Below are 12,113 nucleotides of genomic sequence, written 5' to 3' on the forward strand. Positions count from 1 at the left end.
CCCCCCTCCCCTAGCTAGTCTAGACACACATGCAACGCAGTGCAACGAGGATTCATCACCATGCCACCCCCTCAGAGATCTAATTTCAGAAGGCTTCCAATTTACCAATTTTTAGTGATGGGAATCTAACCCTAAATACTTATGTACATATACTATGATGATGTTAATCTTAAGGAAAAATTTTGAGAATGTGCATGTTGTGATTTATTAGTACACTTACACTACAAAATATTGAAAAGGCATCAAGTTTAGAGTCCTTGATCCTAACCAAAGATGTTTTTATCGAAGCCATACTAATATATTAATATAAATTTTTGATTGAGCTAGTTTTTTAATTAATATAACTTTTTCTTTTGAATCTTAAAGAAAAAGTTGCAAATCTTAGCGAAACTTTAAATTTTTTCTCATAAAAATTTCAAATCTTAGCACAATTTTCAAACCTTTATTTTTATCAAGGCATACAAACTTTCAACACCAACATAAAAGTTTCTCTTCTTAACGAAACTAATATTAAAAAATCGTCCATGATCCTAATCCCAAAAGGTTCATGCACTTATTCTCTTTTCAATTAATCAACTTTAAAATTAGTCATATGCTTGGTTTGCTATCTAGCTATGCCCTCTCTTCTCCTCCGCTCTAGTACAGAACTAAAATAGAACAAAATACTTTGAGTAATTGAAGTAACTTTTTAACAAGCACGCTAAGACTTTGCTATCTACCACCTTAAAGCCATATGAACCAAGTAGTTGGCCTACTAGTAGCATAGCCTTATTTTTATTTTGGTTTTGTACAAATGATGTAGTCTATGAGTTATGTATTTTGCATTGCTTGTCTCCTCCTACCTCAACATTCATGAAAAAACATGATAGATTACATAAAAGAAAACAATAAATATAAATAGTTGGCTAAATAAAATAATCACATTTAGCAATGTAGTGTTACAAAAGATGAGATTATATGATAGACCGACCAATGGAAATTATGACGAGCTACCTACAAAAAGATACAATGGTAGAAGACTCTTAAGGGAACCACTCTATATAGATTCATATAGCAAAACACAATTATTCATCCCCTTCTGTACACATACATGTTCAGATGGTGATTTAAAGCTACACTGATTTGTTATTTTTTGAAGATGAACGTGTGTAGAAAGAACATAAGGCAACCTATTTAAAATGTCCCTCTCCATTAGCTAAATCTATGCCGTGTGTTTGGAGAGTGCCTTCCCCAAGAGGAGAATAGCACATGTTGATTATTTGTTTGAAGACGTAAGTTTGTAGTTGACAAGAGCTCACTTTCAACTTGGAGCAAGGATGGCTGCTGCAAATGCAAAAACCTACTTTTGAAATGCAATAGTATTGAAACATGGAGCATGACCCTCAACAAATAATGACAACCAACCCAAAAAGGATCTTATAGTATCCCAGGCCCCTTGTATAATAGCATATGTTGTATGTATGGTAGCAAAAAAAGAATGAAAATCATCACCTTTGAGTAATGAGCCTAGTAAAAAAAATGTTGAATTTCAATTTTGAGTGCAGCATGGACAAACCTAGACAATGAAAATCAATACCCTAATAGGCAAAATGCCTCACAGCAAGTGGCTACAAGAGCCCAATAGACGTAGACATAACAATGATGTTATGAACCAACCCATTAAAAACCACCAAGAGCTTGAAGTGGGAGAGATCTTGTATGATCCCTTAAAAGAGAAGGGCAGACTCGTGAGAGGAATTGAGACAAAAAAAACATAAGACACATAGTATGCAGAACACAGGTCAATACTACCACCAATACTCAAAACAATGCCTCAGTCAAAAATGTGACAGCTCCAACTACCACCAATACGCAGAGCAATGCCTTGGCCAAAAAGTACCACCACATTTCATTGTACAATCAGTGCAACAGAGCAGCTTTGGCTGACCTTAGTATTGTCAAGTAAGAAAATAACTATTGGGGATGACCCCAAATTCAGAATTCCCATCAAATCATACTCCCTCAGAGTACAAGCCATCATCAATAACGGACTGTGGCTGCCACTGTAGAGTGTAGAATGAGTAGGACTTCTATTAAATACAGTGCACACTTATTCAGATAGATTTAAAATATATTCAGGAAAACGAGGTTTGAAGTTAGCTCACACTAACCCAAAACGCTACCAAAACAGATATGTTTATGATACTGATAAAAGTGACTTTTTCATCAAAGCACAAACACCAGTACCAATATTCCATATGAAGCAACAGATAAAGCCCAAAATATTCCACAGATATGAAGAAAACCAAACCAAGATACGAAGGAATGAGGCCTGCAATTAAAGTGAAGGAACATCTAACCAGATCCAGAGACCAGGGAACCAACTCACATGGCCAATCAGTTGATGATCTGTCAAGCAATCAGCTGGCCCAACTCATCGCCATGTGGCTGAAACATGGTTGCAGATCTCATTGTCCATCCACTGAACAACGACATTAAGAAGCAGCTCCCCTAGAGCCAGTGCAAGTAAACAAAAAAAACAGAGCAGATTGAGCATAGAAGATTAGAGAGCAACTGGTACTGAGGATCTAAACAATCAAAGCATGCGTAAGACTCACACCATCCACACATTCAATCCCTGCTATAGGGTCTCCATTAGCATCCTGTCCCAACAGCCAGTTGATTCTTTGATCTGTCTGTCATGACGAGACTCCACAATGATATGAAACAGGAAGTGAATTCACAGTTGACTTCAAAATCGCATGAACTATAGAAGACATCGCAGCTTCACTTCACAGCAGGCATCATGATTAAAGCTGGGTCATGCAAGGGAGACAACTAGTCCACACTAAGTTTCGTTGTCATTGCACTCACAAGTGAAGTACATATGAGCTATCCATTTATAGATTGAAGAATGCCAGTGAAAATGGCAGACAAGTGGGCAAAACATTTCTACCACCTTCAAGTTGCACGTCTGAGTCATCACCTAACCAGCTCTCCACAATATTTACATTTTAAAAGCTATTGTATTTCTCATCAGCCAAAATCACAATCATACTAAGTATGCGCTGGTTGGCAGTAACATCTCGAGACCGTGACTAAGAAATATGTGAAAGAGGGACTTGGAAACTGTATTTACATAAAAAGAGGCAGACCTCAATGATCAAATTTCAAAATGAACCATGTGAGACGGTCCCATATATATTGCAGCCCTCTCAATTGTGTTCATACGTGCAACTCTGCAAAGTTGGTAACAACTACATTGAGGCCTGCACGGGATGTGAGAAAGAGGCTCAACAGCTCTCGTATCCAAATATCATAACCAATCTTAAGAGAGAACTTAAGGATCAAATTTCAAAGAGACCACACGAGACTGTCGATTGTACTTTGCAACCCTCACAAAAATTGCTGACAAACAGCATCTTGCCCACCATGGCTTTCGAACTTCTTGTTCTCCTCTCAGGCAAGCCACTGCATTAGGAAATACATAGAGGATTCGTCAGAAAGATGAAAATGAACATAATGAAAATTATTGCTCAAGACAAGCCAACACAATAGGAAAAGCCCCGAGGTAAGGCCTATGTCATAGAGTTTAACCCTGAAAAAGAGCTAACACCATCGTTTTCGTAAACCTCGTAATCCCAAAAAACGTAAGTTTTGCATACAACAGATATAGCAACCCCCTCAACAACGCCATAGGAGTGCCAGGTTCCAGTTCGGTCCTTACAAACGAGGTATAATGACCCCCTAACCAGTGCCAGACTTCTAAGTTCATTCCTTAATAAACAACGAGGTTACTTATCAATCTTCTATCTAGAAATAGACAGATTGTCATATCGCTGAAGTCAACCTTTGATGTTTCGAAGAGCCTTGCAGAGAGTCATGAAGTCTCCCCATCTCATATGGCATACCCTTATAAATCGCAAAATCTGCTCTGCAGTAAGCGTGGATAGATTATCCAGAAACTCTCCATTTACACCGTTCTCTTTGAAAATCTCCTTGTAATTTCCGAGGCCGATTACATCCAGCCACAGGCCAACATCCTTTTACAGAAACAAGAAGATTCGGTCACAATGCGAGCGAAAGGGAGCGACGCGTTATAGGATTATCGTCATTCATTGCAAAGATCTGCCCACATCGGGATTTGCGGCAAGAAAGCGTCAAGCCGACTGGAAAGTCGTAGCGCTGAGAGTCCTGTCTCAACACAGCTGCGTTACACAAAATGTTAAAGCGAAGCTCACCTCTGAGGTCCAAATGAAGAAGTCCAAAGGTTCGGGAGGTGCACTACGCGTGGAGAAGCTCATGCCTGATGACCCAAAAGGGCAAAAAGGTCAAATGAAGAGACCCATGATTGGGAGAACGATCAAGAGGCAAGGGAATGGGTGTGGGAGGGAAGGAAGAGGGAAGGAGACATGAGAAGGAGAAGAATTTGTGGAGGGAGGGGAAGGGGAAGGAGGATGAGGGCGGAAGAATTGAGATGGAGATGGAGATGGAGATGGAGATTGGCTAAATTCTTGGAAGAAATTCTGTTGAAGGTGACTTCGGAAAAGACACTGGCCTTTTGGTCTTCTTGTTTATGCATCGTGCCTCTCGCCGTCAACTCCCCGTCAATTTTGACGCCTCTCTTTCCCAGCCCCCTCCTCCCCCAGGAAGAAGTGTCTGGAGCATCAACGAGGTCCGTAATTCAAGCTCCTGGCCACTCTCGCCGCCACAAGACGTCACCGAGACCCTTTCCCGACTGTCACCGTCATCCGTGCATGCTTGGCATCCTCCCTATACACGGCCACGCTCGTCGGAAGCCCTCACCGAGACCCTTTCCCGACCGTCAAAGTGTTTCGTGATGAGAGTGATTAGCATTCTCCCAATACACACCGCTAGAAGAACTCCGTTTCTACCAACTTCGGCAATGGTTGTTGTTGCTAGCGACAGCGGCACAACCTTGATGACGGACTAAGGGAAATGCCATAAGGACACCATTCTCGCCTCAGAAATGATCGGTAGTGGTCGAGAGCCAAAATCGCTGACCCATGGCACTTTTTGGTCATCATGGTAGCGCCAAGAATGCTCTGAATCGGCGAGCAACACATGACATGGGCAGGCACTCATGCCCAGCTCTGTTGTTATGAAGGTGGTCTGCAGGATGTGATAAACGCATCAAAAGCCATTGCACCATGCACCACATCGGTGACAACAGATGTTGCAGGGTTATGATAATGGTAACAACATGTGGCTATCGAACTTCTTGATAAGAAGCACCTAGAACAGCCAATCTAGGCCAAGTCTCATAGGACCTTCATCCTTACTAGGTGCACTAAGATCGACTAAAAAGTGCAAAAAACCAAGATTAAATGTGAAGATTCACCACTTCCATTCGCCATGTGCTCCGTATGCCTCTGGCACTCAGCAAAGAGCAAGGAGTTTCCCCTTTTCAAAAAACACAATCATCGATCTCATCGCCTTTTTGTAGCATACTTCTCAAATTGACTAAGAGCTTTGCATATCCACATCGCATGATGGTCCCAATCCATGGAGATTCTAGGACTCGTTGACAACACAATTTTTGGTTTCCCTTATGTCACCTTTTGGAGTAGACTCCACAACCATGGAAGGGCGATGCATACTAACATCCCAACTCGTTCAAAGTCTAACACTAACGTGTCAGCATCATCCCTCCTATTTCTTAAAGCTTGATCCTCATCCCCTTGCATTTCTTTCAACCCTTTGCTTTTAAGTAATTAATGGACCTAAAAACTAACAATTTGCATATGTCAAACAATGGCTTTGCTCCACCTTGTGTTGTAAGCTCCAAGCTCCTCACTCTTTAATTTTTCTTGTATCCCTATTGTATGGGTTCTTTAGGAATGACAATGGCTTCTAATAAACAGGTCATCCCCTTGGAAATAGCAACCTATACTTTCAACCACACATCAAGGATAAAAAACAGAGTCCACAATCCATACACACTGCCTTTCAACTTCAAGGGGAGCTACTAAAAACAAAAGTGGGGAAAAGTGTGCCTTCCAACAATTTAGATTCTCTAACATTTCCATTAATTTAAATATGTCTATTATTGGAAAGACCACCTTACCATTGGAGTTATCAACCATTTTATCTAAAAAAATATAGATTATTCAAAATTAATCAAGTCATTGCATTTATTGCTCTCTCTTCTTTTCCCGTTTACTTCTTGTCACCCTCTGATATCTGTGTGTGTGTGTGTGCATGCATGCGCATGTGTGCGCACATGCATATGTGCATGCCTACATGCGTATGTGCATATGCACTTATGTACTTATATATTTCCATGTGTAATACATATATATGGGTGTATGCATGCATGTATATGTGTACATACGTATGAATGTATGTAAGTATGTAATATGTAAATATATGTGGGTACATATATGTGTATGTGTTTACACATGTATGTATCTATGTGTGTATGTATGATGTACGTGAATACGTATGTACTCCATACCTGTGTGTGTGTGTGTGTGTGTGTGTGTGTGTGTGTGTGTGTGTGTACAAGCATGCGTAATACGTACATAGTGTCTCTCACCATCAACAATTGTTCATCAATCTGACATGGCCCGTTTCAACCTGAGTTTCCATATCACCGAAGGTCTAGGGAAAGACAATTCTAGCTAGGAAATGGCCAATGGTGGCAGAGCCAAAACTACTGACCTATAGCATTTCCTAGTCACCAATAGCGGTGAGGATGCACCAAATCGATGAGGAACACATGGCATGCGTAGGGCAATGAGGGACACCTCTGTCATCATGAACATGGTCTGCATGGTGCAATAGATGCATCAGAACCCGCCACATTAGTGACAATAGTTGCAAGGTTATGATGGTGGCTACTGACATTCTTGATAAGGAGATACCCTAGATTGGACGATTATTATTAGGTGCACTATGATCAACTCAAAGTGCAAAAAACCAAGGTTAAATGTGAAGATTCACCACTTCCATTCTAGGAAGCCATGCTCTCCTAATGCTTTTGACGTTCGGCAAAGAACAATGAGTCTCCCCTTTAAACACAATCCCCGATTGTGTTGCGCTTTGTAGCATACTTCTCAAACATGACCAAGAGCTTTGCATATCCACATATCCATATGACGCAAAGATTCGAGGACTCATTGATAACACAATTATTGGTTAGCCTTTCATCACTCTTTTAGAGTATATTTCACAACCATGGCTAAGGGCTTTGCATACCAACATCTCAACTCATTCAAGGTCTAACTCCCTAATGTGTCAGCATCATTTCATGTATTTTTTAATGCTTAATCCTCATTTCTTTAATTTGTTTGCTTTAAGTCATTTAAAAGTCCCATGATCATCTCATAATGTACCTAAAAACTAAAAATTTGCCTAACAAACAATGGCTTTGATCAACCTTGTTTTGTAAGATCCAAGCTCCTCACTCTTTAATTTTTCTTACCCTATTATATGGGTTTTTTAAGGATGACAATGGCCTCTAATAAACAGGTCAACCTTTTAGATAGGGACCTATACTATCAACCCCATATGCACTCCAACCACATTAGCTTTCAACTTCAAGGGGAGTTATTGAATACAACCAAGCTAAAACAATAGTTACCAAATACAACCAAGCTAAAACAATAGTTAGGAAAAGTGGTGCTTCCAACACTTTCAATGCACTAAAGCTCCCACTAATTCAAGTATGTCGATTATTGGAAAGATGCAACCTTACAATTGGACATATTGACCATTTTAGCCTTAAAAACTATAAGTGTGTGTGTGTGTATGTGTGTGTGTGTGTACGTGCATGCATGCTGAGATGATAGGAAACAAAAAGATTAGAGGGTTAACTTTTAAGTTATAATTAAATTCCATTATACCCAACCTTTGGTTTAAATTGTAAAGCTAGTCAAAGTTAACTCATGGGCATTTAAGTAGAAAAAATACTAAGTCCTAAGTTCAAATCTAAAGTAAATTTTTTTAAAGGTAGAAGAATCCCAATGGGGGGTAGTCCACGCCCTCAACATAAACATTAAATAAGAAGATTAGTTAAGGGGTCCATACCCTTAGAATTTTTCAATAAAGAATAAAAAGGTTTGATAAGCTGGGTACTCCACACCCTTAGACAATAAATTAATATCCCTTATAAGAATTAGATGAATAAAGTAACTAGTATAATATTAAAAATTAATTGAAAAAACATTTTTTGCTTCCAAGAAATTAGATTAGATAGACAAACCAAAATAAAAGAAAGGAGGGGTGTGGACTACCAAAATATAAGAAACGTAAAATACGATGGTAAAAAAGAAAGGAATTTAAAAAACCTTAACAAAAATTAAGAGGAGATTAATTCTAGGGCTAAAAAACAAATTTTAAAAGGAGATTAGGAAGGAAGAATTAAATAAGAAATAGAGATTGAGAAACTTAATATAGAAAAAAGGAAAAATATTTAAAGAAAACTACAATAATATGGAAAAAAATAAAGTAAATAAAAGGTTTTATAAGTTGATAAAACATGAAGGTTAAGACTTTTTTTTTTATAGGAGAATGAAAGTGTGGTTAAGAGAGAAAGAATTAAGTAGGAAACAAAGGGAAAGGTGAGGGAGAGAGAGCATTTTGAAAAGAGTAAAAAGTTTTTGTAAACATATAAGTAGCAAATTACCATATATTTCCTAAAGAACCAATTAAATTAGACATACATAACTAAATAAATCCATATAAGCAAGTATCAGGATATATAGGCAAACTACATAAAAAAACTATATGTGTGTGTATGTATATCTGTGTGTGTGTGTGTGTGTAGTAGACATTTACAACACCCCTTTCCATAGTAAAGAGTAGACAAATTTGGAGTAGGAAAGAGAAGTGTTTAATAGATAAACTTTGAAATAAATATCCACAAAAAATGAAGTAGCATTTTTAAAGGATGAACAATTTTTTCTAAAAGAAGAAATGTGAGTAGTAGAGCTTTGATAAGTCATTGGTAGCATTACTTTTATTGAAGAGGGGAGTCTACCTACTTGCCACCATCCAACAAGAAAAACGTGGTGAGAACCTGCTTAAAGCTTAGTTGGGAAGACATGTATCATAAACACCTCCCTTGTTATCAGGATCACAATAAAATTAAGACTTAACCACAAACTTATCAAGCATGTTTTAATTTAAAGAGTGTCGAGTAGATTGGAGTGAATTTTGTACTCTCTAGAGATTATAAAGGGTGAACTTAGTATTTCGTAGAAAGAAAGGGTAAGTAACAAAGGAAGGGGGAAGAGGGAAATGGAAGAATTATGAGAGGAAGTTTTTAGAATATAGAGGACATAGGATTATTATGAACTATGAAAACAAAGGGAGCTAGTAAATAAGAATTTGGAAAAGTTAGCAAAGGTGATAGTAAGTCTAGACGAGTTTGTGACGAGAGAGAGAGAGGGAGGGAGTGGGGGGGGTTAGAGACAGAGAGAGATAAAGAGAAGGGGATTTAGGGAGAGAGAGAGAGAGAGAGAGAAGACTACAAGGAGGTGGAAGGGAAAGCTAATGTAAGGGTGATAGGCAAGAATGACTAGAGTAAAAGAGTTGAATGTTAAGGATATACAGGAGCGATGAAAAAAGGAAATAAGAAGAGAAATAAATTGAAGAAGGAAAGAGAAAATAATAAAGGAAATGGGAAAGGGATATATAATTATATAGAAAACTTCAAAAAAACAAGTACTATGAAAGGGAAACAGGTAAAGGGGAGAAAAGAGTTTTTGAAAAGTACACTAGAAAATGATGAAACAAGAAAGAAAGGGAAAGATATCCCCAATGAAAGCATTTAAATTAAAAATTAAAGAGAGAAAAGGGAGGGGGGGGGTTGATTAAACAAGTAAAAAGAGGTTTTAGAGAAACCTGAGAGTCCATAGTAAGGTGGAGGAGCATGAAGGCACTAATAGGAGCAGTGATGTGATGGCACTGACTGGAGAGGGGGGGAGCAGAACCATCCCAAGGACAGCAAACAGTGGCTAGAGGAGAGGAGACTGTAGGTATGGAGTTTGGGCAATCGATAGGCGGGGGCAGATAGCTGCAAAGTCGCGTAAGCTGGCAGCAAGGAATTTTGGAGCACAAGGCATGGGGCAAAGCAATGGAGAGGCTGTAGGCTGCGGGGATATGATGCTAGATTAGAGGTAGTCTTTATATAAGAGAGGAGGTCAGGGTAGTCGGGAGCATCGGGTAGGTAGGGAATTTAGATAATTTGGGAAGGTGGGCAATCAAGGGATGCTAAGAATGAGGAGGGGCATGGGTTATTAGTAGAACTGTAGCTAATAAGTGAGTACATGGGTGGGGGGTATTTTTAAAGGCTATGTGTGTAGGGGAAATAGGGTCGTATGTAGGCCTTATGTAGGAGAGTTAGGGGCTTTAGAGAGCCTTGAGAATAATAGGGGAGAATTAGGAGGTAAATAGAAAAATTAGGGGAGATTTAGGTATATAGAAAAATAAGGGGAGATTTAGGTAAATAGAGAAATAAGGGGAGATTTAGGAGAATAGGGGACCTTGGGAATAATAGGGGAGGTTTAGGTAAATAGAAAAATTAGGGGAGATTTAGGTATATAGAAAAATAAGGGGAGATTTAGGTAAATAGAGAAATAAGGGGAGATTTAGGTAAATAGGGGAAAATTAGGAAGGAAAGGGAAAAAGGGGGGGGGGAGTAGGGTAAATTAGGGAATAATAGGGATAACAGAGTAAAAGGGGGGGATTTTAAGAAAAATTTGGGGGAAAATTAGGGGAAGGTAGGGGTAAAAAAGGGGGTTTAGGGGAAGTTAGGGGAAGATAGGGGAGGGTAGGAAAAATAGGGGAGAGAAGGAAAAATTAGGGGAAAACAAGGGGAAGGGGACATGAAATTAGGGAAATTTCGAGTTAGTTAGGAGAGTTGGAAAAAATAGGGTAAAATAGAGAAAGTAAGGGGAAGTAAGAGGAAGAAATGGAGAATTGAATTTGGAAAAAGAAAATGAGTACAGGAATTTTAAGAAGGGAATTTAAATTAAAAAAGGGGGTTTCTAAAGAGAGGAAATTAGGGGAAAATGAGGAAATTTTTGAGGGGTTATTTGTGGGGTAGTGAATGGATAGTTTAGTTGAGTTTTAGGGACTTTAGACAAATTAAAAAAGGAAATAAAAAGGAAGTCGAAGAATATAAAGGAAGAATGGAAGAGAGGTGAGAAAGGGATTAAAGAAATCAAGGAAAAATATAAAGGGACACATTAAAGAAATTTGGCGGGAGGGGGGGAGGGAAAAAATGTAAAGTAAATGTAAAGGGGGGAATGAATAGGAAGTGTGTGTGTGTGTGTGTGTGTGTGCACGCCTTTGCCCAGTAGAGTACATCACACAAGGTGAGACAATAGGTCATCACCAAGTGTGATGACCTATTGTCTACCCGAAAAGGGAAAGAAGTGTGTGTAAATTTAGTTTAAGATGTGGAAAGGAGTTTGAGGCAATGTAGTTGTGAATAATTTTACTGATTTATGTGGGGGAGGAAGCCGTTGTCTTTGCAAATGTCAATAAGTAAAGAGATATGAAAAAAGGCATTAAAACATGAGTAAAGGATAGGGAGAATAAAGGTTAGGCAGACTTTGTACGATTTGAAAAAAGGTCGGTTGCTATGGCAACAGATAAGGGAGATGGTGGGAAAATTGAGGAGTTTTTTCTTCCAAACAAATGTAGAAGAAAAATCTCTGAGAAAAGGGAAGGAAAGAGAGATGTGAGTGTTTAAAAAGGTGCTGGAGAGTCCTATGAGATTTTGGTTGGTGTTGATAAACGAGGTTAAGCTACATTTGAGAGAGATGATGTGAAGTGGGTAGATGGTAAGGGGATCATCCTCATTGAGAGGTCTGGAGTGGTCAAGGAAATTAGTAATGAGGGGATTATTGATGAAGAGGATGTCATCCAAGGAGAAAGATAGGGAGAAAGTGGGAAAGGCCAAGACGTGCTAATTTCTTTATGAACTTGAATTTGAAGGAAGTGAGTTACAAGTGGCACCAAAGAGGTGAACAAGAGAAGCCCATGGGGATGCCCTTAGATTGGGTCCACCAACAATGAGAACCAACCTGGATAACACATGAATCAAGAAGAAGGTGGTTGTAGCTTAGAAAGGTATCAAAGCTAAAAAGGGTTTTTACATT

At 38.9% G+C, this 12,113-nt stretch overlaps 1 protein-coding gene across 1 annotated transcript; it reads right to left on the reverse strand.

The window, feature by feature from the left end:
• Positions 1–2,828: 2,828 nt before the first annotated feature.
• LOC147899274 (uncharacterized) lies at positions 2,829–4,500 on the reverse strand. Its single transcript, XM_087378325.1, has 3 exons — positions 4,221–4,500; positions 3,830–4,022; positions 2,829–3,450 (listed from the first exon to the last, which is right to left on the reverse strand). Exons 1-3 carry the CDS (start codon positions 4,281–4,283, stop codon positions 3,320–3,322), a joined length of 387 nt encoding a protein of 128 aa, XP_087234451.1. The 5' UTR covers positions 4,284–4,500; the 3' UTR covers positions 2,829–3,319.
• Between the last annotated feature and the right edge of the window lie 7,613 nt (positions 4,501–12,113).

This window comes from Dipteris shenzhenensis, chromosome 8, assembly GCF_047967505.1.
Source record: "Dipteris shenzhenensis isolate YYH24624 ecotype China chromosome 8, Dip_SZ_1.0, whole genome shotgun sequence".
Taxonomy (NCBI): domain Eukaryota; kingdom Viridiplantae; phylum Streptophyta; class Polypodiopsida; order Gleicheniales; family Dipteridaceae; genus Dipteris; species Dipteris shenzhenensis.

What these genes read in the sequence shown, in the direction of transcription:
- LOC147899274 (XM_087378325.1), bottom strand. Translation starts at nt 4,283, where the DNA reads ATGAGCTTCTCCACGCGTAGTGCACCTCCCGAACCTTTGGACTTCTTC. An exon ending in TCTTCATTTGGACCTCAGAG is followed by an intron (nt 4,023 to 4,220) that starts GTGAGCTTCGCT and finishes TTTCTGTAAAAG; the next exon opens with GATGTTGGCCTGTGGCTGGA. An exon ending in GGCTCTTCGAAACATCAAAG is followed by an intron (nt 3,451 to 3,829) that starts GTTGACTTCAGC and finishes TTCCTAATGCAG; the next exon opens with TGGCTTGCCTGAGAGGAGAA.